At 54.4% G+C, this 27326-nt stretch overlaps 1 protein-coding gene across 1 annotated transcript; it reads right to left on the bottom strand.

Annotated features, from left to right (window-relative positions):
- Positions 1–532: 532 nt before the first annotated feature.
- Positions 533–26853, bottom strand: RGMA (repulsive guidance molecule BMP co-receptor a). The gene is made up of 4 exons (XM_086757435.1): positions 26563–26853; positions 18935–19050; positions 6206–6717; positions 533–3758 (listed from the first exon to the last, which is right to left on the bottom strand). The coding sequence occupies exons 1-4, from the start codon at positions 26574–26576 to the stop codon at positions 3057–3059; spliced, it is 1344 nt and encodes a 447-aa protein (XP_086613561.1). The 5' UTR covers positions 26577–26853; the 3' UTR covers positions 533–3056.
- Positions 26854–27326: the final 473 nt, after the last annotated feature.

The raw sequence follows: 27326 nt of genomic DNA, 5'->3' as shown, positions 1-27326 counted from the left end.
CAAATAGCGAGTGTTTTCAGTTGGTGCTGGTGTCCCACCCACCCTCAGCGTCTCCCTGGCCCCAGCTGCAGGGGTAAGGAGTCCTTCAGCTTTTCAAAAAAGGAAAATTAACAACAAAATAAAAAATAAAAAAAAAATTTGCAGTTTTGGTTTCCCTCATTAGAGGGCAGTAACAGACCCGACTGGGGCCAAGAGCGATGCCTGAGAAAGGGGAGATCACTGGGGTGCGCGTCCCAGCTGCTGGGGTGAGCAGGGCGACGGCACCCAGTTGGGCTCCACTGCCACCCCTCTCCCTTCCCAACGAGGCTCAGCTCCAGGAGTTTATCATCTGTATTTTCTCCCCCCGTATATTTTTCCTCATTTGGTTGTAGATAAATAAAACCCCAGAGTGAAATCCTACGGAGAATTTTGGACAGAAATGAGCCCTCAAAAGGTCCTTGAGTCACAGGTGGAAGCAAGCTGCTTCAGTGAATGCAGAAACGGGGCAACGCTCGCACCCTGCGTGGCCAACAGCACCATCCAACACACCGGGAACAGAACGACATCCACCCATTTATTGTCAAAAACCCTCAAACTTTACTTGCATTTCTCTCAATAAATAATTTACAGTATATACACACGGTGACGCTCCCGTGGGTCTCAATGCAGGGAGGAGGTGGAGGGTGGGCCTTCTCGTAACACCCCCCCCAATTTGCCTATGTATTTCTTTTGTTTCTAAGTCTTGGGTCTTTCTTGGCCACACTTCACCTTTAACCAGAACTGGGTCAAAAACAACCAAAATAAAGTGCTTCACTGTTTGCTTCTAAAATAGGGATGCTTCAACCGCTGCGCGGCAGCCGGTCGCCACCGGAGCACTCACCTGGACAGCGGGACTGAGCCGTGCCGAAATCACCCAGACCTTCCTTGGCTGGAAATCACCCCTCAACCGCAGCGCATCGAGCCACAGGGTGACGGCCATATGGGAAAGGGAGGTTGTAAGGGAAGTACGGCCTTGGCACGCTGCGGCCCGGCCAGCTAAGAGTGCTTTCAAGAAGCGCTGTGTCTTCCGAGGGATGCTCTGCACGGCCACAATATAGCAAGGGGAAAAAAAAAAAAAAAGTTGCTTCTTTACCCAGTGACAAATTTTAACTTTCCAAACTTGTTTTTCGAACTCCTAGGGAAGACAAAAACTTGCTTCTGTCTTTAACAAAGGAAACAAGAAATAAAAATTAGCCTGGCTGAGCAATTAGTGCATTGGGGAGCGGAACTGTCCTGTGTCACGGTCCAGTGGCTGCTCTCTTCAGCGCCTCCAAACTGTGACATCCCTATTTCAGAATCTCCCTAAACAGAATACCTGGGGCACCAGCAAACAAAGCAAGGAGCAAAGTAGTAAACACATCTTTTTTTGTTTCTTTTCTTTCCTTAAACATTTAAAAACCAATTACATCTCTTCATCTGTACAGTCACACGAGATCAATGCCAGGGCTCTATATATTAAAGAGACAATATAAATTACATCCATTGACACAACTTTGCATTTCTCTGCTGCTTTACAAACGGAGCTCTAGAGCTGTCAGGACACAATGAATAGTGACGTCGAGTATTTACACCAGGCCGCCTCTTGGCTCCAGTTCAGATTGCCAGCCGTAGCCTGTTCCCACCTCTTTCGGTGCTAGCTTCTCATCAGGCCCAAAGACCTCCCCTGAGAGCAGGAGGCGCCTTCAAGAGCGACGCGTGTTTTGGGCCTTGCTTCTGGGAACTTCCCCCTGAGGAAAGGAGGAGAAACCCATTAAGAGGTCTCCAAGATGCAGACCAAAGGTGGTCTTGCTGTTTGTTCAGTGAGCGATGAGGTGAACCACAGAGGAACAAGGAGACAAGGAGATGGGCAGCACTATCTGGTGGGGGAAGGAGATTATCGATGGTTTCAAGGCAGGGAACAGACATTCGGGGGCAGTCAGGGGGTCTTCTGCCGCATCCCGTCTCCTGGCTGGGTTTCTAACATTGCCCCATTTCTGATTCAAGCCCAGAAGGGCTTAAGGTGCAACTGGTCTGCAATGAGGTTGCAAGTCGTGGCCCCAGGACAAGGAGCGGAGCAGAGACCTAGCAGCAAACAAAGAGAGCGCAATGCTCCTGCTCCATCCCAGGACCCTGCCCAGCCGCGGGCAGGCGAGGGGGTGCAGGGCTGGAGGGAGGTGCGGATGGGGTCTCCCACTGAGCAGCCTCCCCACTGCCAGTTTCAGGGGACTGGGCAGCAAACGGCGCGAGGAACTCATCCAACCCTGGGCAGAAGTTACAGAAACCACTTGAATACTGGCCAGGTTTCTCCCGTTGCCGTCAAGAGTCCTCGGTGGGTCCGGGCAGCGACAAGGGAGCCAGGAATAAAACTACGGAGTGAACCAGTTGGATGAACTGGCTGAAACAGGAGATGCCCTTTGAACTACAGCAAATGCAGGCTGAGGTTTGAGGAACGTGTTTCCCTTCCACCCAGAAGATGCTTGGCACTGGTGGCCGAGCAAGCGTGGGACTTCCTCACCGCTTCAGCCCCTTGCGCCACTTCCTGCAACGATGGGGCTGCAGGGAGGGTGGGACATGCCCAAAAAGCGGAGCACAGCCCCGGTGAGCAGAGAACCCAGCCCTGTTGTGCTGGCCAGGCTCGGCCCCATCTCGCTGCTCTGTGCCCTCCTCGTGGGCGCCGCTCCACGAAGACAAAGCCACATTCACGCACGCCCCTGTCACAGTCACCATGTGCATTTTCGGGACCTGGGGGAGCGCTACGAGGAGGCGGGGGCTCCTTGGCACCCACACGACTGGGAGGAGGAAGAGAGTGGGAGCTGAGGAAGGTCCAGACAAGATACAGTCCAGCAAAACCTCCTGACTGGTCCCATCGGCAGCATGTTCCTCCCAGGCAAGAGCTGGGAAGGTGGAGGACCTGGTACCAAAGAGAGTGGCTGGCTGAGGTCTGAGGACAACCCACGCGGCTTTGATATCCAGCCTCCCGTTGTCCAGCACCTCCATCTCATCCCGGGTCCCCTCCTGCTTCCCTTTCCCCGCTCTCCATGGTGCGAAGGAGCAAACCTTTACAAGAAGCCCAGCCAACACTGACTCAAACACAGCAGTGCTACCCAGAGGCCAGAGGGGGTCCCCAAGGGAGCCGTGTTGCCTGGGGCCAGGTCCCGTGTCCTTTCATAGAGGTGCAGCTTGTCTTTGTTGGAATGAAGCATCTTCACGTCCTCAAAGGCATAGTAAGCAGCCAGCATGAAGTTGATGTCTCCCGTGGTGAGGAGGTCGAAGACGCAGGACTGGAAGTAGAGGTCCTCCACTGGCAGCTTTTCCCTGCACTTGGCCGTGGCCGTTTCGTATGTGAAGGCCTCGGGACGGGCCGGCAGGCTGGGGCCCTTCCTACGAGCGCGGCCCTCTGTGGCCTGAGCCGAGCGGATGGTCTGGAAGTCAATCTGTTGGTTGAGCGGACAACCACGGAGGCACAGGTAGAGGCCCTGACTGTCCCGGTCCTCCACAGCATTGACCACCTCCTCTGGCATGCGCACGGCGAAGGTGAGGTACCGGCCCACCTGCCTCACCACGATAGTGGTGCCAATGTACTTTGCTTGGATCTCAATGTGTTGGCCTGACACCTTCTCGGTGATCTTCAGGCTGTTGGCTCCATGTTTGTCCCCACCATTCTTGGAGCCATCAACAAAGGCAGCAGGGAGCTCGTCCATCTCTGCCTGGTACACTTTCTGGTCCACACACTCCTGGAAGCTCTTGAAGATGATGGTGAGCTGTGGAGAAAGAAAGTAAGGAGGAACAGGGTTACAACCAGTGACGACAACCTGAGAGCGTATGACCAGGAGTGACACGGGAGGTGGAGGAGCTGTCTGCACCCAGACATGGCCATTCTGCTTCAGCACAGGGATGAGGACACCGTGTATTGAGTCAAGACCCAACGGCTGGACTGAACGTACTACCTGGATCTGCACTGGTATCTCCAGGCCTAACACAGGAGCTCCCTTATAGCTGGAGCTGGCTGGAGTATTGCTACTCACAGGCCTGTGGCTGCATGCCCGTGCATGCAGCACTGTCTTGCCTCCAGGGCCTGGCAGATAGCAGAGGGGGATGAGCCCCGACTCTCTTCGAAGTGGTGGAGCTTCTCCTCTGGCTTCCACGGAATTTACATCCCAAGGGCTGGACCTCCTCCTTTCCCTAGACACTTGCTGACCAACAGTCTTCTCTGGGCCCCAGAACATGTCACACTCTATCTCAACCACACAGACACACACATGTTCAGCACGTTTGAGTGGGCAAGCCCTTCTAGGGGTGATATGGGCTTAGATGGAGCCAAACACAGCTCCCCACCCTTGGCTAGGCTCCAACATGGGTCCCTTGCTGGAGAAACGTCTTCACAGCGCTTGCTCTTCCCTTGCTGACCTGGCTTTGGGGGGAAGGCTTGATGAGGAAGAGTACAGTTTGTATGGGAGGAAGAGCAACTTGTTCTTCTTCCCATGCAAACCACGCTTCCCCTTTCACCTCTTGCAGACTTGATCTTCCTCTTGCACCTCTCTCCATAAAGGAGGAGCCGTTGAGGAGGAGCTCCCCCAACTTGGCCCCCATGAAGGGGCAGACCAAGACCTGGAGGAGAGATGGCCCCAGCAGCTACAGGACAGGTACGCCTGAGGGCTGAGTATGGAGGGAAAAACTGAGGCTCCTCAAGGACTGGGCTAAGCAGGGTGGTGGCTTCCAGAACCTCTGTTCCCAGTGAGGCTGGCAAGGAGCCCAGAGCTGTCCAGAGCCCTGGCAACATCCCTCTCTCCCACCCACTCCTCTGCTGAGTGCCCAGATGCTCCCAGCCCCACGGCAGCCCTGCTACTCCCTCCTCAACCACGTCATGAGGCACCCCTTCATCCTGGGTTTCAGGCTGCGCTACCTCTCGCGTGGACCTCCTGCTACCTCCTCTGAGTTCAGCCCTGCCTCTGGCTGGAGGAAGAAGGGTAGACCACAGAAGATCAAGCAAAAACACAAAGAGCTCCACGGACCGAGAGGCCCCCATCCTTTCCAACAGCACATGGTCCTCTAGCAATGACCCAGTAATGCTTTCCACAGCTCATGCTGCAGATCTCATGACTAATCCCTGCTCACCACAAGCCCATGAGGCGGGTAACGGGTGAAAAGGCTCAATTAAGATGGTGATCGTGGGATCCAGCCTAGAAATTGCAGGTCCCTGGTGTCCTTAGGGACCACCTTCCTCAAGCCAAACTTCCTTGCAAGGTTTTGACATCTTTTGGTAGGTAAGGAGTTGAGAGCATTATTAAGGATCTTCAAGGAGATTTATTAGGCACAGGCCAAAACCAAAATGCCAGCTCCAGCTCAGTCTAAAATGGTCACATCCAGAGCTAAGAAGCAGTTCTTGTCCTACACATGCTTCTCTCCTCTCTCCACACACAGGGAGAAGCACAGGACATCTTCCAAAAGCAAGAAGATGCCTTCTGCTGAGCCTCCCTTTTTTTTTGGCACAAAAAGTGGCCTGTTAGCTTTAGAGCTTGTGCACCATGGAGCAACGCGCCAGTTCATCAGCTCCAAGTCTCTCCTGAAGTTGAAGCCATGTCACAGAAGCCCTGCTGCATCCTGGGATTCAGCTGGGATTTCTCAGGGTTTGCCCTGTACCTTCAAGATGTTTATTGAGTCTGCCAAAGCACCAACAGAAAAAGACTGTGCTCCACAAAACGCCTTGACTTGGCTGCAAATCACAGAGACAACTACGAGCCTGGGCAGAGGGGAAGGCAACGCGAGGAGCTCAGCTCCTCCAGGCTTTTCCCTGCAAGCTGCAGCCTCCTTGGAGGGCAGTCCTGAGTTTGCTTGGACCTTGGGTGTCTCCTAAAACATGCCACCACCATTCCTAGTCTGACTGTTCACAGCAACCTGGAGTTCCCCAGGTGGAAGCCCTCTTAATTTGCGATCCCTGACTTCGGCCATGAGCCCTCTGAGCTGCAGCGTCTCAGCCTGCTAACCATGATGGGGCTGGATGTGCTCCAGAAGAAACCACAGGCCACTGAAGTGAAGGTGGGGACAGAGGAAGGATGGGCATCTGGTATTTAGGGCCGAATGCTCAAATTCACCCGGTTTTACCCTCCCCGTGAAAATGGTGGAGGAGCGAGATGATGGAAAGAAAGGCTGCTCAGAAGCACCTCTGCCCTTGCCCACCTCTGCTCACGGGGATGTGCCCGAGGCTCACCTTGCTGGTGGCGGTGGCCGAGGAGCCAGGCAGCACTGGTGTGTTGGTGACCTGGACGTTCAGGTAGTTATTGTCTATGAGTGGCCAAGCCCCTTGCACCTTGCAAGTTTGGAAAGTGTCTGTGAAAGTCCTGAGGTGGGGGTCCCCGAAGAGCCCGCAGTGGGTATAGTTGGGGGCAGCCGAGTGTTTGTGAAAGCTCTTCTCATAGTGGCAGATTTCGGGGCTGTCGGAACGCTCCTGGCTATCCCCGGGGGGCAATGTCCGGAGACGGGGCTGGGACGTGGGGCCATCCTTGGAGCAGTTGTGTTGCAGCATGAGATCGTCTATGCCATGCACGGCGGAGTGGTAGACCAGGTCGCCTCTGCAGGTGCGGGCAGTGCGGCGGGTGCAGTGCGCGTAGGCGCGCAGCGCCGTGCAAAACTCGGGCACCTCCTCCGTGCCCAGGTGATGGGAGCCTGACGTGGCCGCCAAGAACTCAGAGTTGCACTTGAGGATCTTGCATGGAGACGTCGCTACGGGAGGGAAGGAAAACACAAGGTGGTCAATGCTTGCATGCCCGTGTGTGGGACATCCAACGCTACCCCCAGCAAGAGGCTCACGTCCTCCTCCCGCAGACCAAACTCATGACATTGGCTCTACCGCGTGATGGGGCCTCGCTCACCAGACGTGACCATCTCACATGACCCAACCCTCATGCATCAAAGCCAAAGAAACCAACAGGATCTGCCCCAATTTAGGCCAAGAAGGGAAAGAGCATCCAGCCTTTAGATGAATGCTCCTAGAGTAGAACCGGGGTGGGGAAGAATGGGATGTATTCATTAGCAGGAACAAGGGAGGAACATCAGTCTGGGGGAGATGCGATGGGGTTTTAACGCCTTTTTAGGGTTTGACATTCAAAGCTCTGTGCTGCATGAATTACTGCGCGTTGTGTCCTGATGGAGCTCTACCAGCGCAAAAATCTGTCCGCCTTCCTTTTCCTCCTTCATGGGCTGGGGGAAATCCAGCCTTGGCATGACTGCCGTGTCCCAGACACACATCAATGAGCAGAGGGCAGGACCTGTGCCGTGACCAGCCCTGCAGCAAAGCCAGCAGCCACCCCACCATCTCTGCGGCTACAGCGGCGCCAGCAGCAGCGCTTGCCCCTGTCCCCCATGCCCCCGGAAAGAAGCAGGAGCCAAAAAAACCTCTTTCTTGCCTGCCCTGCATCTCTGCCCAGCCCTGGGAGCCAGTTCCCCACCACGGCTCACTGAGAGAGAACAAGAGGTGAAGGAGAAAAACCGGCGCAGCAGGGTGCGGGGATGCCAGCGAGCCCCCGCCTCCCCTTCGCGCCCGCCTTGTGTTGCCCATGCGGAGGCGAAGCCAAAGGCAGCAGGGCTTCTGCCGCGCTCAACCGGAGCCCCCGGTGCTTCCTGGCAAGGCGGAGGAAGGCAAAGATAATTCAGATCCTGTTTTTTTTTTCCCCCCTCCATAACGTCTGCTCCCCAGGGCAGCGTGGTTTCCCAGGAGCAGAGTTGAAAGCAGCTCTGCAAAACACACACGGCCATCGCTGAGCATCGCCCAGACGCTGCTCTCCCTGGGCCAATTCTCAGCCATGCTGGGTGAACCCAGGCTCACACCACTAAAAATTCTTGGTGTTTTTCTTCCTCTCCTCTCAATCGACCCCCTCAGAGGGCTTGGACACAGGATGGGCTCAGGGACAAAGGGCAACAGAAGGAGGAGAAGAGGAGCCCCACCATTTCCAGCTGCTTTTGCGGTGCCGCTTGCAGCCGCACACGTATATTCCCGTCTCGGGGTTTGTTTAGAAGAAGGCTGGCAAGGCATCCGTGCCAAAACCATTTCAGATTTGTTTAAAAAGAAAGTTACAAAACCCAGTATTGTTTCAGGGAAAACAGTATGTTTTAGTTTTAAACACTGCAGTGCTGGAAACCTAAACACAGTCAGTGCTGGAAAATCAGAAAGGGAGACCAAGGCTATAAAACACGAAGCAGTCCGGCTTTAAGAAACAAGCCTGTCTCCTCTCCCTTTCCAAGAAGGCTGAAGTGCAAATAGGAAACGGTGACAGGTTCCTCACAGTTTTAAAATTCATGTTTAATAAACTCAGATGCTAGCAACAGCACCGAGAACCCAGGAGCTGTTTCCGTCTTGGCAGCACCTCACTTCAACCTGCAAGGAGCACTGCGGAAAGCCTTTAACTCATCACTGACCAGAGGTGACTTGGTAACAAGCTTCTGACCTGGGACATGGGCTCACATTTCTGCTAAGGCACCTGCATTTATGGGTCCAATTTAAAAAATAATTATCATTTCATGTCCCTTTCCTTTCAGCCCCAAGAGTGTGGTTTTCCACCAAAGACATTTTGCTAATCAGCGGGCAGCAGTGTTGGGAGTGACAGGGGCAAGTGGGTTTGCTGGCATCGGGATAAGACGCTTGCGGTGACGGTGTGGGTTTATCAGGGTGGAAAATAAGGCAAACGCGTCTCGCTCCCTCTGCTGAGCCTGCGAGCATCGCTTTGCAGCTCCCCCAGGACCCTCCCAGTGGAAGGCAGGAGTCAAAAAAGCATGCAGGAGCGTGACCAGGGCCAGCTATCCCAAACAGCTGCAGCATCAGGCAATTAAAATCGTTGCTCTCCTAGTAGTTATGCTAATGTACAGCTTGAGGAGGCCTTCAGGTTGCACGCAGCCGAACGCGCGGCCGAACGCGCTCTCACGGCAGACAGACTCGCCAGCACGGCCCCGGGAGGAGCTGGAGGACGCAGCCCCGGACACGCAGGACTCACACACCCCCCTTCACCTGACAGCTTGGTAAGGCGGCGGGACGCAATGGGACGCGCCGTGCAAAGCATCCCAGCCAGCGTGCAGAGCCCAGCCTGCTCCAGCCCTTCAGCCGCTGCGTAGATGGGATTTTTTTTTTTTTTTAATAGGAATAAAGCTGTAGCCTGTTGCTCTTTAAGGACATACTTCATTTGCTTGGATCAGGAGATGCAGGCGCGAGCTGCAGCAGCCTACGGATGGAGCGGGCTGCTGCAAAACAGCCCCCCGACACTAAACGCATCCCTGTGCTGAGCATCCCTCCCCACTGCACCGCCTCAGGGTCACGCGTGACTTTATAAGGTACTGAGTTAAAAAAAAAAATCCCAACAAAAGGAAGGGCAGGGAAGCCCATCTCCTTCCTCCCTGGGCCTGAAGGGGGAGCGTTCTTCTTTAAGATGTTATCGCTCCGGTTTTGGCACCCAGCCCTTTTTCGCTGTTTCGCTCAGGGCCCCATATAAGGCCAGATTTCCAAAGCCAGGTGCTGCAGCGGCAGAGGCGATGCGCGAGCAGAGTCGCGCGCCGTCCTTGGCCACTCACACCTGGGCTTTCACCAGAGATGCTTCTCCAACCACACCGATGGCCATCAGGTTTGGCAAACCCCTCGCGCTGCTGGGGAGGGACCATGGGCGATAAAGTGCGCGGAGGAGAGCAGACCCGATGCTCTCCCCCTCCCAATGAGCACGCCTGGCCTCGTCCCCTCTGGCAGCAGCTCTGGCACAGCGGTGCAGGCTCATTTGTACCCAGGCCAAGAAACAATGCTTATTCAATTTTGCATAATCTATTTTCCATCGACTCACAATGGATCTGGTTTTCAACCACAGACGACTTAGCACAGAAACACACCCCTCTCAAGCAGGAGCCCAGCAAGGCCCTCCTGAGATCTATGAGACACCCCTGCATCTGGGTGATGCCACCACCTTCGTCCATCACAAGGGTCCTTCATCCCAAAGATGGGTGACTTCAGCTCCTGGTAGCCCAGCTCCCTCCAGTCTCCCCATCATCTTTTCTTTTCAAGGGCCTGGTGCAACTCAATCCAGGGACAAAATTTCCTTCAGTATCTTGAAAGCAGTCATAAAGTTTAAAGGCAGAAGAAATGATTAAACTACCCGGACTAAGACAGCCCCCCTGTGCGTAGGCCGGTGCCCCATGTTTGTCCAGGAACACTTCCCATGAGGACATCTGCGGCCTGGCACAGTCTGAAAAGCCATCCCTTTCCTCTGCGGGCCGTTTCAGGAGTTTATCACCTTTACACAACACGGGTCTTGGTTCTAAGTGGATTTTATCTGACTTCATTGTAAGGACATAAAAAGAACCAGCGACTTTCTCCAAAGCAGTAATCTCCAAAGCAGTAAAAGGTCCGTTAGTAACCAGTACCGTTTCCCAGAAAGATATTTACACACTGCAATTGAGTCACTTGTCAATCCTCTAGATAAGCTAAACGGTTTGCACTTTTAAGTTCTCACTGGAAGGTGTTTGCCCAGCCCCACCATCAGACCTCCCTCCGGCAGGCTTGTTTCCTGCAAAACGGGCGACACCGACACGGGACACGTGCTCGCCGCTCTCTGGAGGTCACTGCTTTCATCGGGGCATTGCACCACAGCGGGCACCAAGATGGGCTGCTTGGCCATGACCTTTTCCAGAGCTCCCAGCTGGCAAAGCACCAGTCCTCCATCCTGCAAGCATCCTGTGGTCCACCCGCCCCGGTGAGCTCCCACGTGGTGGGGAGCCTGGGGTACAGCACAACCCGGGTCCCACTGCTCTGCCCTCATCCTTGGTATGTTATATTACGCGCTGTTAAATTAATTGTTCAGACATGTTAGACCCCCACATCTAACTTTAGCAGCCTTTTAATTATCAGTGCCCTCTATTTTCCCTTCAGCTGGTGTCAGGGTACCTGGATTTCACTTACGCAAATCATTATTTTTCAGAAAACTACCACAAAATCAGCAATTCATCTGTTCTCCTGTAATACCTCTAGCAAAGAGAATTACTAGAAATTAATTTCAGTAAGCAAAAGCCAATTATTTTAAGACTCTTAGGTGCATGTTAACCAGACCTGCTAATTTTAAAGCGTTCACTGCTAAGAGATGTTGTTTAATATCCTCTTGGTTACTAACGGGCTGGAAAATATTTCATCACCCGCATGTGATGCAAATACATCATCCCACATCTTTCCAAATATATGGATGGAAGTGTAGATGTGCAAGCCTCACACATGCAGTAAGAGACTTTTTCGGAGAACACAGTAAAACGTAATTACCTTTGGCCTCAGATCTGAGCACCTAGACTTAGGCTCCTAAACACATATTTATTTAAGTAATCTAAATAAACATATTGGTGCTGACACCTCAATAGGAAAGGCACAATTCTCGGAGGTGCTAAATACCAGCAATGTCTACCAGCTTCAAGGAGATGTAGGCCACTCAGCTCCTAGGTGGATAGTAGTCACCACCAGCATCGAAATGACCCCAAGAGTTAAAAAACCATCACATTGCTCCTCAAAAACCCAGCTGATGGGCTCCCTTTCAGCAAGATTTGGAGAATTCAAAGCAAAACCAGAGAGGACGAAAGACGCCAGCCCTTCACACTGTCCCTGTCCCAGCGGGGAAGCCTACACCAGCCATCCCACGTACCGACCATGGTGGACCCGCTCCTTGGGTCTTGGTGCCCATGCGGCCTGTGAGGTCTACACGCCTTTCCCTGTGATGCCAAAGAGAGAAGTGAGCCCATCGGTGCCATCGCCAGCCCTGAGCAGTGCTGTGGACACGGGTGGCTCTCCTGCAGGCCCAAAGGGCACCGTGGCGCCAGGAGGAGCCAAGGGCCACCAGATCCAAGCTTGGTGAAAGGATTTGTGCAGTGATGGCAGTGCCGGGCTCTTCCAGCCACCTCCTTTGATCTGTTAATCAAGCACAATCTTGCAGAATAATAGCCTGGTTATTATTGCCTTGTTTGCATAACAAAGGGGCCCAATAAAACTGATTTGGCTGCGCTCAGAGGGGGTGTGAAAGATCAGCCCTGAGAAAAGAGCTGCAGGAATGCAGCAAACTGCTCCAAAGCCTCAACTCAGGAAGAAAGACAATGCAATTTGCCATCAAGAAAAGCCCAATAGACCAATAAATTACCCATGTGCAAAGGGATTAGATCAGGTTTCAGTTGCACTCAAGTGGGGGGAGGAGGACCAGGAGGAGAAAAACAAACCTGCCTCTCTTAAAGTGCTGGAGCTCATATTTTGCAAGGGCGTGCATGGGGAGGTTGGCTCGGAGGGGCCACCATCCAGGCCTGGGCTTTGTGCTCTCTTCCCCTGGCAAGAGCAGCAGAGGCATTAAATCCAGGCAAAGGAGGTGCTGACAGAGGCGGCTCTAGATGAGAGCACACCTCAATCCATGCAGCTTCTATTAACCCAGTCCTCGTCTTGCTCGAGAGGATGCTGGGGAAAAGGCTTTCTCCAGTTTCTCTAAGCCAAAAGAAGGACGCAGAAGGAGTTTTTCCCCTTTCAACCTGTGTCAATCACTAAAGCATCTGGAGGACCTGCCATGGCCAACTCCCTTCTGTCCTCAGCGCCGAGTTCATGGACCCCATCTCTCCTCTCCTGGCGTGGCAGAGACGTGGGGCAAGCACAGGCAGGAAAAAAAAGCAGAGTCAGTGTCTTCACCAGCTACGACACGAACTGTTGGATGCTGCTGAAGGAGCCCTTGATCATTCCTGTCACTTAGTCAGCTCTTTTGGCCCAGAGACTGAGCGTACCACTGATCTGACACGCTTAGTGGGGACGAATGTGTCTCTTCTAGCCCCTCTGGATAGGATTGCTCCTCCACGCTCACCTCAACATCCCCGTGCAGGGAGAAGGGCGAGCAAACACCATCGGAGAGGGCATCAACCATGGAGCTCATAGCTGGGCCATGAGTGGCTGACGACGCTGCTTCAAGAATCATCAGCAAATCCTGGGAAGTTCAGGAGGAGCGATGGGCTGGCTGAAACCAGCAACTACAGCCAAAGCAGCAACAGAGTCGCAAACTTCACTCTTAAAACTTCATCCTAGGATTCAAGCTTCAGCATTGCCTTTGCCGCAACCGTTGAGCTTTCACCAGCTCAGAGGAAGCGGTGCTGCTGGGTGGTTCAGACAATGCAGGTTTTGCTCCACCACGAGCTGGTGGATAGAGGATGAGGAGTGGAATGATCTCCTCTGATTCTCCATCTGCAGAAGGGCACTAATGAAGCTGGCTCCCCGCCACGGCATGCCGAGAGCTGGAAAGCGATGCTGGAGCCTGGCTTTCCCAGCTGGGGAGTGCCCGGTTGCTTTCACCCAACAGTTCTCAAGAGCCGGTAGATCTCCTTGTGGGGAGTGGTCCATTTTACAGAAGAGGACACTGAGAATGGGAAGGGTTTCACCCAGGACGAGCCCGGTGGTAAGAGAGGTGGATTCGCTCTCTCATCCGCTGCATGAAGCATCACCCTCATCTTCCTCCCCTGGCCAACACCACCCACGTCCCCACCCCTCTGAAGCAGCGGTACCTGGACAAGGCCACCTCCGCCAGCCACCCCTATCACCGAGCGTTTCGGGTTTCCAGCAGACATCACTCTCCCCACGCCGAAGCTGTTTTTCCCAGGGTGCCTTTGAAGGCACAGCTGCCACCCACCAGCGCCTGGGGGGCCCCCAGGTGTGGCAGCGGGTCCCTCGCCCTCCTCCCCCTCGCCTGGGCCATGGTGGAGCTGCCAGGGAAACGCTTTCTGCTCACAGGTGTGGATTCCCTCTAGGAATAATCATCCCTGCCATGCTCTTGTGAAACTTCAACCCTTCAAACGCGGAGGTAAATGAGACACAAAACGAGGAGATGGAGAAAAGCCCGGAGCACATAAATCTGGATGAGGCAAATTTATACAATCAAACGCCTGCCAAAAAATTGCGGCGTCTCAATCGGAGGCGTTGGTTTGTGCGCGGGGCGTGGGGTGGCAGCTGCCCAGCAGCAGCACCATGAGCCCACCGAAAACCCACACGGGCACTCGACTGATGCTGGAGCCGCACCCGGGGATGCGGGGGATCTAGTGGATCCTGCCCGCGGGATGGGCTCCCATCCCGGCACCAGACTTGCTCCCCATCACTCGTGTCCCATGGAAGCCACAGCATCTGCTCCTTCTTCACAGCCACAGACCTTCAGAGGTGTATTTATTTTTAAATGCACCTGATTGCTGCCCCCCCGCTCCGGGCTCAAGTTTTAATTTTAAGAGAAAAAATAGCTTTCTAACTGGAACCCACTCCCTCAGTCCCACTGCTCCGCACCCTCCCATCCCCAGCACAGCGACACTCTCTCATCATCACAGTGGGCTGGCCAAGCCCGGAGCCAGGATTTGTCCCCAAAACGTCCTGCCACACTTCCTCCTCATCTCAGAAAGAGCTGGCTGGAGCACATCACACAGGAAGAAAAAAAAAAACAACCAAAAATGTAGCTTGTCCAAAAAACAAACCACTGTACATCACTACTTTGGGGACCAAAGTCAACAGCTGTCCAGGAAGGAGAGGAAACCAAGGGAGAAGAAAATACTTTGGGCTCAAGTGAAGCTTGCTCTCTGCCCGACCCACAAAAACTCCATATATGCAGGGCTAGCTCCGCTTGCTGGGAATGAAATGGCCAAAGTCCCTCAGATGCTCATGCAGCGCAAAGTGGGACTTGACACCCTTCTGGTGCTCCACCCTGAAGGACCTACTGTTCTCGCATCTGCAGGGACGCCAGCCCCCGGCCGTCCCGCGCACCACGGCCGCGGCCGTCAGACAGAGCGGCTCAGTCTGCGCCGACGAGGGCTGCGTGTGTGTAGGAGCCAGCTTGTTCTCCGCAGCAAGAGCCCGATGACTTCATCAAGGGGATGGCATCTGGTTTTGCAGTTGGCCATAATTCAATTCTCCCCCTTGCTGCAGGAATTTCAGCTGGTGAAGCAGTGATTTACTCAGCCGGGCTGCACTTGAGTGCAAAGCAATCTTGAGGCTACAATCGAACGCCCTGTTACTTTGAGAGCTCACGGACAAGGGAATAAATATCCTCTTCTTTTCATCCCAGTAGTTGCCAAGTGCAGGGTACAAAGCTTTTCAAAGTCATTTCAGGGCCCTTCTCTCACAAGTGCGCTCCAGGTTCCATGCAGGGCCCTGCCTGGTCAGATCCCTCCTGATCTGCAGCACAAAGGCAGGATTTGCCAGGACAGCCAGGAAAAGGCCAGGCACACCCTCACCTGCCCCACCACAAGCTGCACCTCTCAGCATCCCCCATCCGTCCCGAAATGCCTCCCCATCGCCCAGGCACACATCACTCCTGCCTTGCTGCAGCCCCAGGTTCACCCCAACCCGAGTCCCTGATGCTCTTTCGGTCCTGGGTTCCCACACTCCCCCTTACTCCAAGTTTGGTCTCTGCTCCAACGGGCAAAGCAAGACAAACCAAATCAAACCCATCCAGATGGGCCAAACCCCCTCATCTTTGACCTCCTTTGCTGTCCTGCTAACCATCACCTCTTGGGAGCTGCAGGACTTGGCTGACGGGTCTCCGAAAGGACTGATGGGCTATGGGGGGCTCGCTCGGGCCACGCACCGCTGTGCCAGAGCCTACGGTTGCTTTATGGGATGTGCCCATCAGGGAGCCAGAAGAAAGACCACAAAACTCTTGTCCTTGGGGCCTGATCCAGCCCCACAGCCTGGCTCCCCGGGGACAGCAGGTTGGTGCTGAGACCGAGCAGAGCCCTCAGGTGAGCAGGTTTTTATGGCTGCCCAGCCCTGGAAGCACTTTCATGTGCACATCCCAGTCGGCACAGCTGTTTGGGCCCAAAGAAGGAAACCTCAGCTGCTGCCATGATAAACCCAAAGTGACGCTTCATATCTCCCCATTCCCAGTAACTGAGAGCCAGGAATTTCAGGATTTTCGGGGGGGGGGGGGGGGGGGAAGAAAGCAACGTGTCCACCCCACCTGCATTAAAAACAAGGCGCCTCCTTCCAGCCCCACAACAAGCCTTGCTGGCAATCGCAGAGAACTCCCTGTTCCAAGTACGAGACCAGCTCCCAGCGAGCAACAAAACAGGGAAGCCAAAATATTTGCAGGTTTACGTTTGAATCCCTCCCTTCTTCTCTGCCCCGACAGCATCCCGCACAGGCGCGCTCCTCCCCTGCCGCCACCTTCCCGGGCCCGCTCCCCATTCCGGCGTTGCGGAGGTGTTGTTTTAGCAGCCTCTAAGCCCCCCTTCTCAATTTCGGCTTAATGCTGCGATCACATCCCTCCACGCCGCTGAGACAAAAGCCATTTATCAACCGATCCGATACATCTCCAGTAGGGACGGATCCTTATCTGCAATCAACCGCATCGCCCAGGTGGACCAAGGGCAGAAAATTCCAATTTGTTTTTTTTTTGGAGGCAGGAGCGTATTACAGCTGAAACAGCAAAGCCGAAGACAAACTGGGAAAGCAGAAGCAAACTGGAGTGTGAGGGAGAGAGCAAAGCCTGACATCGGGGCACAACACCCAGGGCCATATTTTTCAAAGTACCAGAGGGGACGAAAGGATTTGCAAGAAAACTCAGCACAGCCCGTGGTGGGAGGCACAGGCGGGGGTCAGCTGAGGACCCCAGGAAATCAGGGTCCCAGCTGGGAGGGGAGAGCCCCCGTGAGCATCAGACATTGGGACCTGGCCCATGCCTTGAGCGGGACTTCTGCCAGTGGCACTGTCACCAGTGGCCTGCTCTGCCCAAACCTCCTTCCCCAGCTGCCCCACGCTCAGCCGTCACCCTGATCCACGCAGTGGGGGGGACACCCATGCCAGTGCCCCCATCCCAAGGGTGCTCGGCGGCGGGGGCCGCCCAGGAGGCAGTGGGGTGAAGCCATCGCTGCGAGAGCAGCACGAGTGGGAATCCAGCCCGGGGGGTGCGTGTAGGGGGGTGGGTTAAGCAAATAACTCAATAGGGCAGGACTCGGCGAGGCACTGATCCGACACGCCGAGCGCCCGCTTGGGCGGCCTCCAGCGGCCCCGCTCACCCGGGGCTCTCGGGAAGGGCGCGAAGCTTCCTCAGGGCTGGGAACCTGCTGGGAACCCACAAATTCCCAGGAAGCACAGGGGGGAAAAAGGGGCTAAGGATACACCGGGGAATAAATCCCTCCCTTTTTTTTTTCCTACCTTCTCACCCCAAAAAGCTTTCAACGAAAGCCCCCAAGCGTGCTCCTGGCCCTGCGCACGGGGAGCATCGTCTCCGCCTGCGCCCCGCTCCCGTGGGCTCCGGATCGCCCCGTTCTGCCAGTTCTTTGCACCTTATTTGACTGCTGAAGGGAGAATCAAACAAAGCAGCCAGCCAGATCTCCTATCAAGTTCTTTCTTGCACCGTAAATCTCACAGCCTTTACGCTTTGCAACCCAAAACGCTCCGAAAAGGGCGTTAAGCAACACGTATGGGAGCAGCTCCAGAGCTTTCAGAAAAAAAAAAAAAAAAGAAAAAAAAAAAGAAGAGAAAACAAAAGAGATTAAAAAAAGGGGTTCAGCTTCCAGCCCACTGGAAAGTCCCCTGGGAGAAGTGGGGTCCCGGGGGACACCTCAGTGCTGGGCTGAAAAGGCTTCGCTTTCCTGCAGCAGGGCTGGGAGGGCAAAGAGGGGGAGGAAGGGCGTAAAGCAGTTATTTATTTATTTCTTTACTGCATGTGTGTGCAAGACTGCTTCACCTACGGTTATGCAAAAGAAAGGCAGATTTCAAAATTAAGAAGTTAAAAAAAAAGGGAAAGTTTTACTAAACTCAAAAGATAAACAGGGCGATTTGAGTGTTAGGACTTTTCTTACTCCCTTCTGCTTTCTCTCCTTCCCCCCCCCCTTGCAAATGAAAAAAAAAAAAAAAAAAAAAAGAGGTAAAGAAACTGGAGAGTTTTGGAAGGAACAAATCCGCCTCTGTGGACTGGGTTTCCCCTCCCCCAACAAAAACAAGCACTCAGGGCTTGAAGGAATTTGCAGGCAGAGATCTGCCAAAAACATTGTGAAAAACTATGGGGGATTCATTGGAAACAGATGGCGTTTTCAGCTGTAATTCTGAAATTCTCTCCTTTTCTGACACAATACAAACAAACTGGGGCTGGGGCGGGGGGCAGCAGTAGGTGCGCGGGGAAGGGCTCGCCCGCGGAGGCCGATGCTCGCCGGCCCCTTCGGTTGCCATCCCGCCCTGGGACAGCGCGGCCGAGTTTTCCAAGGAAATCATGGTGCTGAGCCCCCCCTTCCTCAAAAAAAAAAAAAAAAAAATAATCATGCACACGCACCCACCTCATCCTCCCAGCCCGGGGCCGGCGGAGAGAAGAGGGGGGACCCCGCTCCGATCGCACCCCCCCGGCCCAGGTGAACCCTGCGGCTGTGCCCCCCCTTCCCGAAATGACAAAGCGACGACCCTCTTTACCCCAACGACCGCTCTTCCCTTCACGATGGGGGGGTCGGAGCGGGGACCCCCCCACCCCCACTAGGGGCAAGAATTTGGCATCTGGGGTGTTCATGGGGGGGGGGGGGGGGGTCGTGGTCCTCCCCTCCCCTTCATTTCAAGGCACAGCCGGGAACGGGAGAGCACCACAACCTGCCCCACGCTGTCAGGGACCAAAGCCCGGCTGCCCGGGCCGGGAATCGCCGTGTTTTCCACCATTCTCCTTCCTCGGGGGGGCGAGGCGGCGGGGAGACAAAGGAGGTGAGGTCAAGGAAAAACACCCACCGCAACGGCGTGGGGGAAAAGGGGATGGGGGGGACGACACACAGACCAAAACGGAGCCCCGCTTGCTTATTTTAAACATGTGGCAAACTGCTGTAGAGAGAGGGAGAGAGAAAGAGGCCCAGAGACAGGGGGGACGGAGGCGGCTATCCAAGGGCTGCGAGAAATACAGGGGAAAAAAATTAATAATAATAAAAAAATCTTAGAAATAAAGAGGCTGTTCCTTACCTGAAGGGAAGATGCAGAGAAAGACAGGGAGGATTTGGAAAAGTCCCAGGGCTGTGGATCCTGCCCCTCTCCCCATACCCATCCATCCAGCTCGAGCTTTAACCACTATCCTCTCCCTGGAAGAAGAGTTCAAAAAAAAAAGGGAAAAAAAAAAAAAGGAAAAAAAAAAAGGAGAAGGGAAGAGAGGAAGAGAAGAACAAAAGGGAAAAAAATAAATCAATCGAAAGAAAGAACTAGGGGGAAAAAAAATAAAATCAAAAGCCCCACATGGCTCCGCGGAGCGATGCAGAGACTGGCGGCCCCAGCTCCGGCGGCCTCCGCACTGCGAGATTACACAGCCGTTTTCTCCTCCTCCTCCTCTCCTTCCCCTCCCATGACAACCCAGCCCAAACCATCAATCATCCCAGCTGCCTTCCAATGCCTGCATCCCCTCCGCGCTCCTCCTCCCCCCCGGGGCCCGCCCGCCTCCCCGCCTCCCCGCCTCCCCGCCTCCCGCCTCCCCGGCCACGCTGCTCCGGCGGCGGGGAAGGGGCGGGTGGAGGGGCGCTGGAGGGGAGAGGGGCAGAAAGAGCCCGGGAGACCCGGCCGAGGGGTTATTGCAGGTGGTCGAGCCACCAAACCCTTCCCTGCGCCGTGGGGATGGGGGTCCCACGCAGAATGAGCTGCGGGAAGGGTGCTTGAGGTTCTGCGCCGTCTCCTCACCATCGGTTGCAATTTGGGAGAGGGGCTTCCACTCACCCTCCTGGGGTCTCGACACCCAATGCACCCTCCCTGCCTCTTTCCATGGGCCTAACAAAAGTGCTTTCGGTTTCCCTCAAACCAAGCCATTTTGGGGAAAGGAGACATTGTACAACAGAGTGGGGAAACTGAGGCAGGGAGCCGCTACGCAGCCTGTGCGGGGCAGGGATGGCGAGACTGATGCTGCAGGCCCTGGCCCGCTGTGGTGTGACCCCTCCGGCACACAGAGCTCCTCCAGGTCGTCCCAGCCCCGGCTACGCAGGAGGCGTGAGCATTTCACAACCTCTCCGGGTCATTCACCACACGGGTGAAGTACGCCTGGATGACTCAGGAGCAGCAAGTCTCATAGATCCTTATCATCAGACCAACAAGACGCTCCTCGGAGAAGCGGACCACTGTCGAGGGTCCCCAAATCTAGCTGCCAGCCCGCTGAGGACGGATGGCGAGGACTAACGTGTACCCACGCTCTCTCAGGACCTCCACCACGGCCTAGGCTGCACCACCGGCTCATGTATAGACCTGGATGTTCAGCTTTTGCTGGGGGAACGTCTCACTGGTTCTGTTGGTACGGTTTTGTCCTGGGGGTCTCGCTTTGCAAGCACCCCTTAGAGACCCCTTGGGCAGCCCCCGGGCAAGCGGTAGTCCCGGGAACCCCTCCCTGCTCAAGGACCATACAGATGGAGCAGCAGCTCAAAGCACACAGGCATTTGCCTGCTGGGCTTCAAAATCCTGCTCTTTTCCACAGCGATGGAAACGGCACGAGGAGGTGAGTGGGCTGGATCTGCAGCCCCACCGTCCCAGGGGTCCCAGCTCCACCTAGGACAGGGGGCTGACCCAAGTGGGAGGCATCCCCTTAACCGCTCACTTGGACCTATTTAAAATTTCTCTTGAAGGATGTTTTAGCCACGGTGAACTAAGACAACTTCACTTTCAAACAAGAGTGCCCACAGGTATTAATATGCTTTAACTCCTCTGCTTTAGATCATTAGCCCTCCTTTGATTGAGTGCCCCCTTGCCATCCTAACATTTCAACTCCTTTCTCTCAGGGACCTTATTCAAAGAGTCAAAGGATGCTGGTTGTTTTACAGAACCCTTCTCCAAGCTCTGTAAATGCCCTTTAACAACGGGTCTTTCCTCCTGCAGGCCAGTATAGGCCTGGGATGCTCCTTGACTCTGCTTCTGGTTGTCCTTGGAAATCCCCTCACCGTCACCCTTAAGGCTACTTTTTGGAGTGATGATGGCTTGAAGTCTCCAAGAAAAGTTTGTGATTCAGCTACAACAAATATCCCACGGAAGGTGAGGTGAGGAAGAGGAGATAGAAGTGAATATCCTGGAAGGAAAGGGATCTAACACCACCTATCCCGTTCTCCCTGGGGAATTTGAGCCCCCTTGCCTCCAAATGAAGGAGGAGCTTCACTGGGGCTTCATCCAGGCTGCAACTGGAATTAAAATGCTGAAACTTTTCCATCTGGGACCCAGATGGGATCCAAAAATCCTGAGGCCTTGACTGCCTGACTGGAGGTCTGTCTTGGTCCTGATCCTCCTACAGCTGCGCTCCCATGATGTCCACTGAAGTCAGAAGGAGCTCTGTGTGCGGAAGAGCTGCCAGACCGGGCTGAGCTGGGCAGGAGATGAAAGCTGGCAGGCCGGATCCAGACCTGTAGCAAAGGCAGCGTGGGAGGAACGCCTACTCGAAGCACCTCTTTGTGGGGGATGTCAAACAGGGGCAAGTATGTCCAAACCCTGCCAGCTGCTGCTACCACCCAAGAAGAAATGCCTGCCGACGGGATGTGTAGGCAGCTGGAGCTGGAAGGGGCCTGGAGGGAGGAGGGAGAGGGTCCACGAGCCGGGGAGAGCCTAGGCAAGGGGGGAGAGAACCAGGGGGGTGGGGTTTCAGACCCCAAATCCCTTCCTCCTCCTCTCACCCCGTCCTCTTGCAGTGCAACTTTTGCTTTTATTTCAATCTGAAAAGCATCACTTCTGCTGTTATCCCGGCTGATGACATATAGCATGATCTATTCGTTTTTAATTCAAAAAACCGCCGGCATGATGAACTTTAAAAATCCAGCTGCTAAATAGCTGCTGCGAGGCTGGTTTGGTTGTTTGACCTAAAAGAGCCACTTTGGTCTTGCCGTTTTGTGGCAAGCTGACACAGTGCAACCATAGACTGGAATCCAGTTTGAAGCATCATTTGTAAAATAAGACCTTTGTTGGAGCTTCTGCCTTTGGTGTAGGGAAAACTGTGCTGCCATAAAGCAACGGTCTGGTGCCCCTGGCTCCAGTTTGTGAAAATTTCTCCTTGATTTTGCTCAGTTGCATCATGCATTGCAAATGGGATTGCTGTTTTTGGCACGGATCAAAGCAGCGGATTTCGCTGGAGAAAACAACAGATGTGTCCAAACCGTAACTGCCGAGCAGGAAAAGGCCCCAAATAAGGTGTGTTTCTGAAATCCTGCTCCCCTTTCCATGTTTTTTTGAATAACCTTCACCTTTCTGATTAGCTGAATCAAAGACCTGGACTTTAAATCACCTACTGAAGTGCAGGTTTTGAGAAATTCACATCTCTGCCTTGGTTAACGGGGATATTTAGGCTTGGGAACGTGGAATGGCTGTGTTCTCCCCCGCTTCGTTATTTCTTCAAGCCCGACCCAGGCTCCTTGTTTAGGCAGCGCTGAGCCCAACGCTTTTTGCAAACAGCACGTGGGAAACCACCCACCGCTAAAATGCAAACACCTCTGAGGCACAGCGGAGTTACGCTGCGCAGCGGCACGGCTCCGGGGGCAAAGGCACCGCCGTGGTCCCGTAAACAGGGATCCCTGTGTTTGGTGTCGTTACGGAGGGGCCACACGCCAATCGCGGCTGGGTTTAGCCGATCGCATTCTCTGAGGTATTCGCAGGATGAGCAGGAAGATCCCAGTTCCCAGAGGAAACTCAGCCGGGATCACTCGTCTGAACTTTACTTTTCACTGCCCTGCATCGCGCCGTGTGTGGCTGCGGGCTTCAGCTGGGCTGAAGGAACACGTCTAATTGGAACCCGAAGGTTTACAGATGATACCTCCCCTTACGGCCTTCCTAATGGAATTATTCGCTACCTGTAATTACATGGCTAAAATAGTAAACATGGGTATTTCTGAGGACTGTAACCGGTAGTTAGAGGAATGGATGTGAGGGCTCCCGGTCTGCTCCTGACTCTCCCATGAACTTTCTGCGTGGCCGCTCTTCGCGCAAAAAATATCTCGGCGCAGCTTCAGCACGTGCCTTTCCCTCCTCTGCCTCAGGCCAAGGCGTTCAACGAACGCGGCTCGTGGCCTGGCTGGGATAAGCTGCGATTGCCCGTGCAGGAAGCTAATCCTGAAATGTTCTGCAAGGAGATGTGTTTGGGGTGAGCAGCAAAAAGGAAATTGCTCCCTAAAGGAGGAGGAAAGGAAGTTTGGAGTGGAAAGCCCCAAATTGGTGTCTGGGGAGGTGTGATAACTGGTCCCAAAATGTTAATGGAAGTAAAACCAAACACCTGTGCTCTGAACGGTTCCCTTAATAAAGAAAAAACGTCTGAAGAAGAAGAAAAAAAAAACCAAACCAAGCCCCTTCGTCTTTCTACAGTAACAGCCACACCTCTCTTGTTTGCAACACTGGGAAATGCTGCAGTTAATTTTAAAGACTCTTCTTTTATTCATCATCCAAATTTTTAAATCATTTTACAGTTTCCCTTGCTGAGATAATGAGCAGACGGTCCGAAGCAGCTTAAACCCCCTTGTCTCCTAACCCCGAGCCTTGCAGTACAGTGCCCAGTAGAGCCACTGGCAGGGAAAGTGTCCCCCCAAGGTCTCATCACCACCCTGCACTGAACTTTTGCAGCAATGGAGTGGAGCAGGTGGAGGGGATGGCGCAAAGCGGGGCTTTGAAGACCGACCCACGCCTGCGTAGCGAAGCGCACAGAAGAGTTTGCTGGTTTAGCTAAGCCGTGTCCCCACAGCTGACCCTGTGACCAGTAGACTCAGCCATCTGGTGATGTAAAGAGAGGCCAGTGGGTCGAAAATGGAATAAAAATATAAAATATATAGAAATATAGCTTGGAACACTGATAAATAAAATAGTAAAAATGCTTTGTTGACCTGCATTTTTGCATCTGCAGATGAACTGATGAGCAGCAGCCCCAGCTGAAGCGGTGGTGGGTAACCCTGGGGTGGGTAATCCTGGGGTGGGTAATCCTGGGGTGGGTAACCCTGGGGTGGGTAACCCTGCGGTGGGCTCTCGGCAGTGCCTGCTCCGAGCTCTGAGCCATAAAAGCCACCTCTAAAGGCTGGGCAAGGGGAAGGGAAGATGGGCCGGTGGAAAACTTCCAGTCTCGCCCATGAGAGAAAGCAAAACAAGCAGGGATATTTTCAGTCAAATGAAGTTCATCACGTCAGCTTTTTTGACTGGTGGCATTCATTCGTGTCTCTCCCTTTCCTTTGCTTGCAAAACCGTGTGGGGTGAGGCTGGACTCCTACACATGGGAGCATGTAACCATCCCTTGTGCGGCAGTGTTTGGAAGGCTGGCTGGAATTCACCATCTGTATATTTAGTTCTCTGCAGGGAGCTGCTCTTCCTGGCCCAGTCTCCTCTTTGGGGTAAATATCAAGGTAAATATCTCTTTAGTGTATCTTCTTCACATCTGGGCTCCCCTCTAAAAAAAAAAGAAAAGGTGGGCTGGGAGCTTCCCAAGAGCGAGTTCAAATGGCCAAACGTCAGCTCAGCAGAATAGATGGAGAAAGCTGAACTGCCAAAAAATAAACAGCACAGAAGAATTGCAGAGAACTGGGCATTTATCAGCAGAGACAGAAACCAGTCTGTGTAATGGGACAGTCATTCTCTGCTGCTTTTAAAAGCTAGTGGTATCTTGAGAAAGTGGAAGCAAAGCTCCCTAATTCTGTCCCCTCCGACCGAAAGGTCAGCTAAGGACATCTCCTGGGTCGCATTTAAAGGTGGGAGATGACACGGAGTGCTTGCAAATCTACATGTTCAGCTCGTTGGGAAAGAGGTGTTTCAGGGATCATGTGGAAAAAGCTCTGTGAAGCCCATGTCCCCATGTGTCAGTTCCTGACAGCAATGGCCAGAAATATAACCTCGCCATGGGACACCTTTCCTGCGCTGGCAGTCAGGAAATACTAGGTGACAGTGTCATCAGCTGATTTAAAACTTTTTCTGAATACCTGGGAAAAAGACATTCCTTCTTACAGATAAGAAAAAAAAACCCCAAAACAACAACCAACTAAAACACAAAACTTTAGTCCAGTATCTCTGTAGGTATTTTGGCAAATCAAACCGAGATTTTTTGTGGACAGAGTAGCTTGGAGATGGCCCTGGGAGTCCTCCCAGGTGTCCCTGGCATGGGGCTGTGGCTGGAGCTGGGGCTGGGGCTGAGCTGGGACTAGGGCTGGAGCTGGGCTGGGCTGAACTGTGACTAGGAGTGAGACTGGGACACCGACAGGGACTGGGACTGGGACTAGACTGGGGGTGGGGCTGCGGGTGGGACTGGGACTGGGACTGGAACTCAGGCTGAGCTGAGCTGTGACTAGGCTGAGCTGGCACTGGAGCTGGGATGGGGACAGGGACTGGGACTAGGACTGGGCTCGGGCTGGGGCTGGGCTGAGCTGGGCTGGGCTGAGCTGGAACCGGGGCTGGGATAGGGACTGGGACTGGGACTGGGCTGGGGCTAGGCTGGGGCTGGGGCTGGGCTGAGCTGGGCTGCAACTGGGTCTGGGATGGGGACGGGGACAGGGACAGGGACAGGGACTGGGCTTAGCTGGGCTGGGCTCATCTGGGCTGGGGCTGGGCTGGGCTGGGCCGGGCCGGGCTGGGCCCCACTGGGTGGTGCTGTTATCCCTGCGCCGCTGGAGAAGGATCCGGTTTATAAAACAAACGCAACGCAACGCTGCCTGAAACCACATGACATAACAGCAGCTTGCGAGCGCCCATTAAAATCTCAATTTGGGGAAATTGATTCTACCTCTGAGCAATTGCGATGCAATTACTCCAACAGGCAGCAATCAAGGATCACATCAAAACAACACCAAACTTTCATCTCCTGCCTCACAACCACCACCACAACAAAAAGCACCTGTCTTGCAAACGCAGCCCGGTTTCCTGACATGTACATCATATTTAGGACGGGCAACGTGTGGGTCCGGCTGTGGAAGCGAGCCTGGACAGGGGCTGCTCTGGCTGCTGCCTCTGAAATGTCCTGACTGGGGGCTCTTTTCTGTCCCCCGGCTCCTGGCTGAGGTTATGGGCTATTTTTGGGCTCAAGAACAAATCTCCCCCCACCCGTCCAGACACGCTCCAGCTGCCTGTCCACTCCCTGTGCACAGATGTGACCGTCCCTACCCACGTCCCACATCTGTCCAGCTGTCACCCACCCCTCTTTTCTCCTTCGCAAACACCCCAGCGCGTTGGCACCCACGGGAGTTAGGGGAAAGTGGCGTGTCCCCGCAAACGAAAGCGGCGTGTCCCCTCAAACGAAGCGCTCCGCTCTCCATAATCCCCATCAGCCCCACGATGAGCTATCCAACGGAAAGGGGAAAACACTGGGGAGGATATTTCCAGTTTTCATCCGTGGTCTGCAAGGAATTATTCGATTGACTCAGCCCGGCAGGGTGCATTTTTAGTGGCAACCATCAGAAGGGAGGATAAATGAATAACCGCATGCACGCCAGGCTACTATCAAGCCGGGCACAGGGAGCGAGCTGGGCAGAGGAAATGGGAAGAATCGTGGTTGCTTATAAAAACGCCTCGGGAGGGAGGAGGCAACCGGGGACCGGGAGCGACAGCCTCAACAGGTCCCGCGGAGGAAGGGCCATGCAGGGCAGCATGCGGCCGGGGGGGTCCGCCAGCCCCCCGCCCCCGCTTACCTTAGCGGCCGCATCAGCCTCTCCAGCCCGCCGCGGGGGTCAGTGCAGGGAGCGGCGCTTTTATTATTTTTTTTTTTTTCCAAGAGAGGGAGATAAAACAAAAATAAAAGCAAAGAAAATCAAACCAAAGGAAATAAAACTGAAGAAAATAAAACCAAATAAACCTAAATAAATTATTAAAAAAAAAACCTAGTGGTGGTGGTGGGGGGAGAAGGACGGCAGAGCGCAGGCGGCCCCCCCGCCCAGCGCAGGGCAGCCCCGGCGGGGTGCAGCGCGGCCTCGCTCAGCGGGACGCTGGGCTCCGCATCGCCCTCCCGGAGCATGTGAGAGGCAGCGGAGGAGATAGAGCCAGACAGGGAGGTCCCCTCCCTCCTCCCTCCCTCCCTCCCTCCCTTCTTCCCTCCGCACACGCTGAGCAGCGTGGTGAGGCTGCAGCTGAGGAGGGAGGGCAGGCGCGGACCTCGGCCGGGCGGAGGGGGAGCTGGGGGGGCGAAGGGGGGGGTGTCCCTCTGCACCCCCCCGCCTTCGCAGGCCCTCTTTCTGTGCAGGCAGCGAGGGCTGGGGGAGACAGAGGGGGAGCTTGCAAGGTACATCCCGTCCAGGAGGGGTGGGAATGCTCCACCTGCAGCGGGAGGGTATGGACGGGATAGGAGGGGTTTGGGGGGGCACCCCCTTTCCAGCGACTCGGGCACGTACAGGTGCTGAGAGCATCTTTGGTTGACGGGGGATTGCAGCGAGGGCTGGGGTTGGGAGAGGGAAGGTGA

Source organism: Chlamydotis macqueenii, chromosome 12 (genome assembly GCF_036417535.1).
Source record: "Chlamydotis macqueenii isolate bChlMac1 chromosome 12, bChlMac1.mat, whole genome shotgun sequence".
Taxonomy (NCBI): domain Eukaryota; kingdom Metazoa; phylum Chordata; class Aves; order Otidiformes; family Otididae; genus Chlamydotis; species Chlamydotis macqueenii.
Note: the sequence above shows the minus strand (reverse complement) of the source record. Positions and strands in the feature narration are given on the sequence as shown.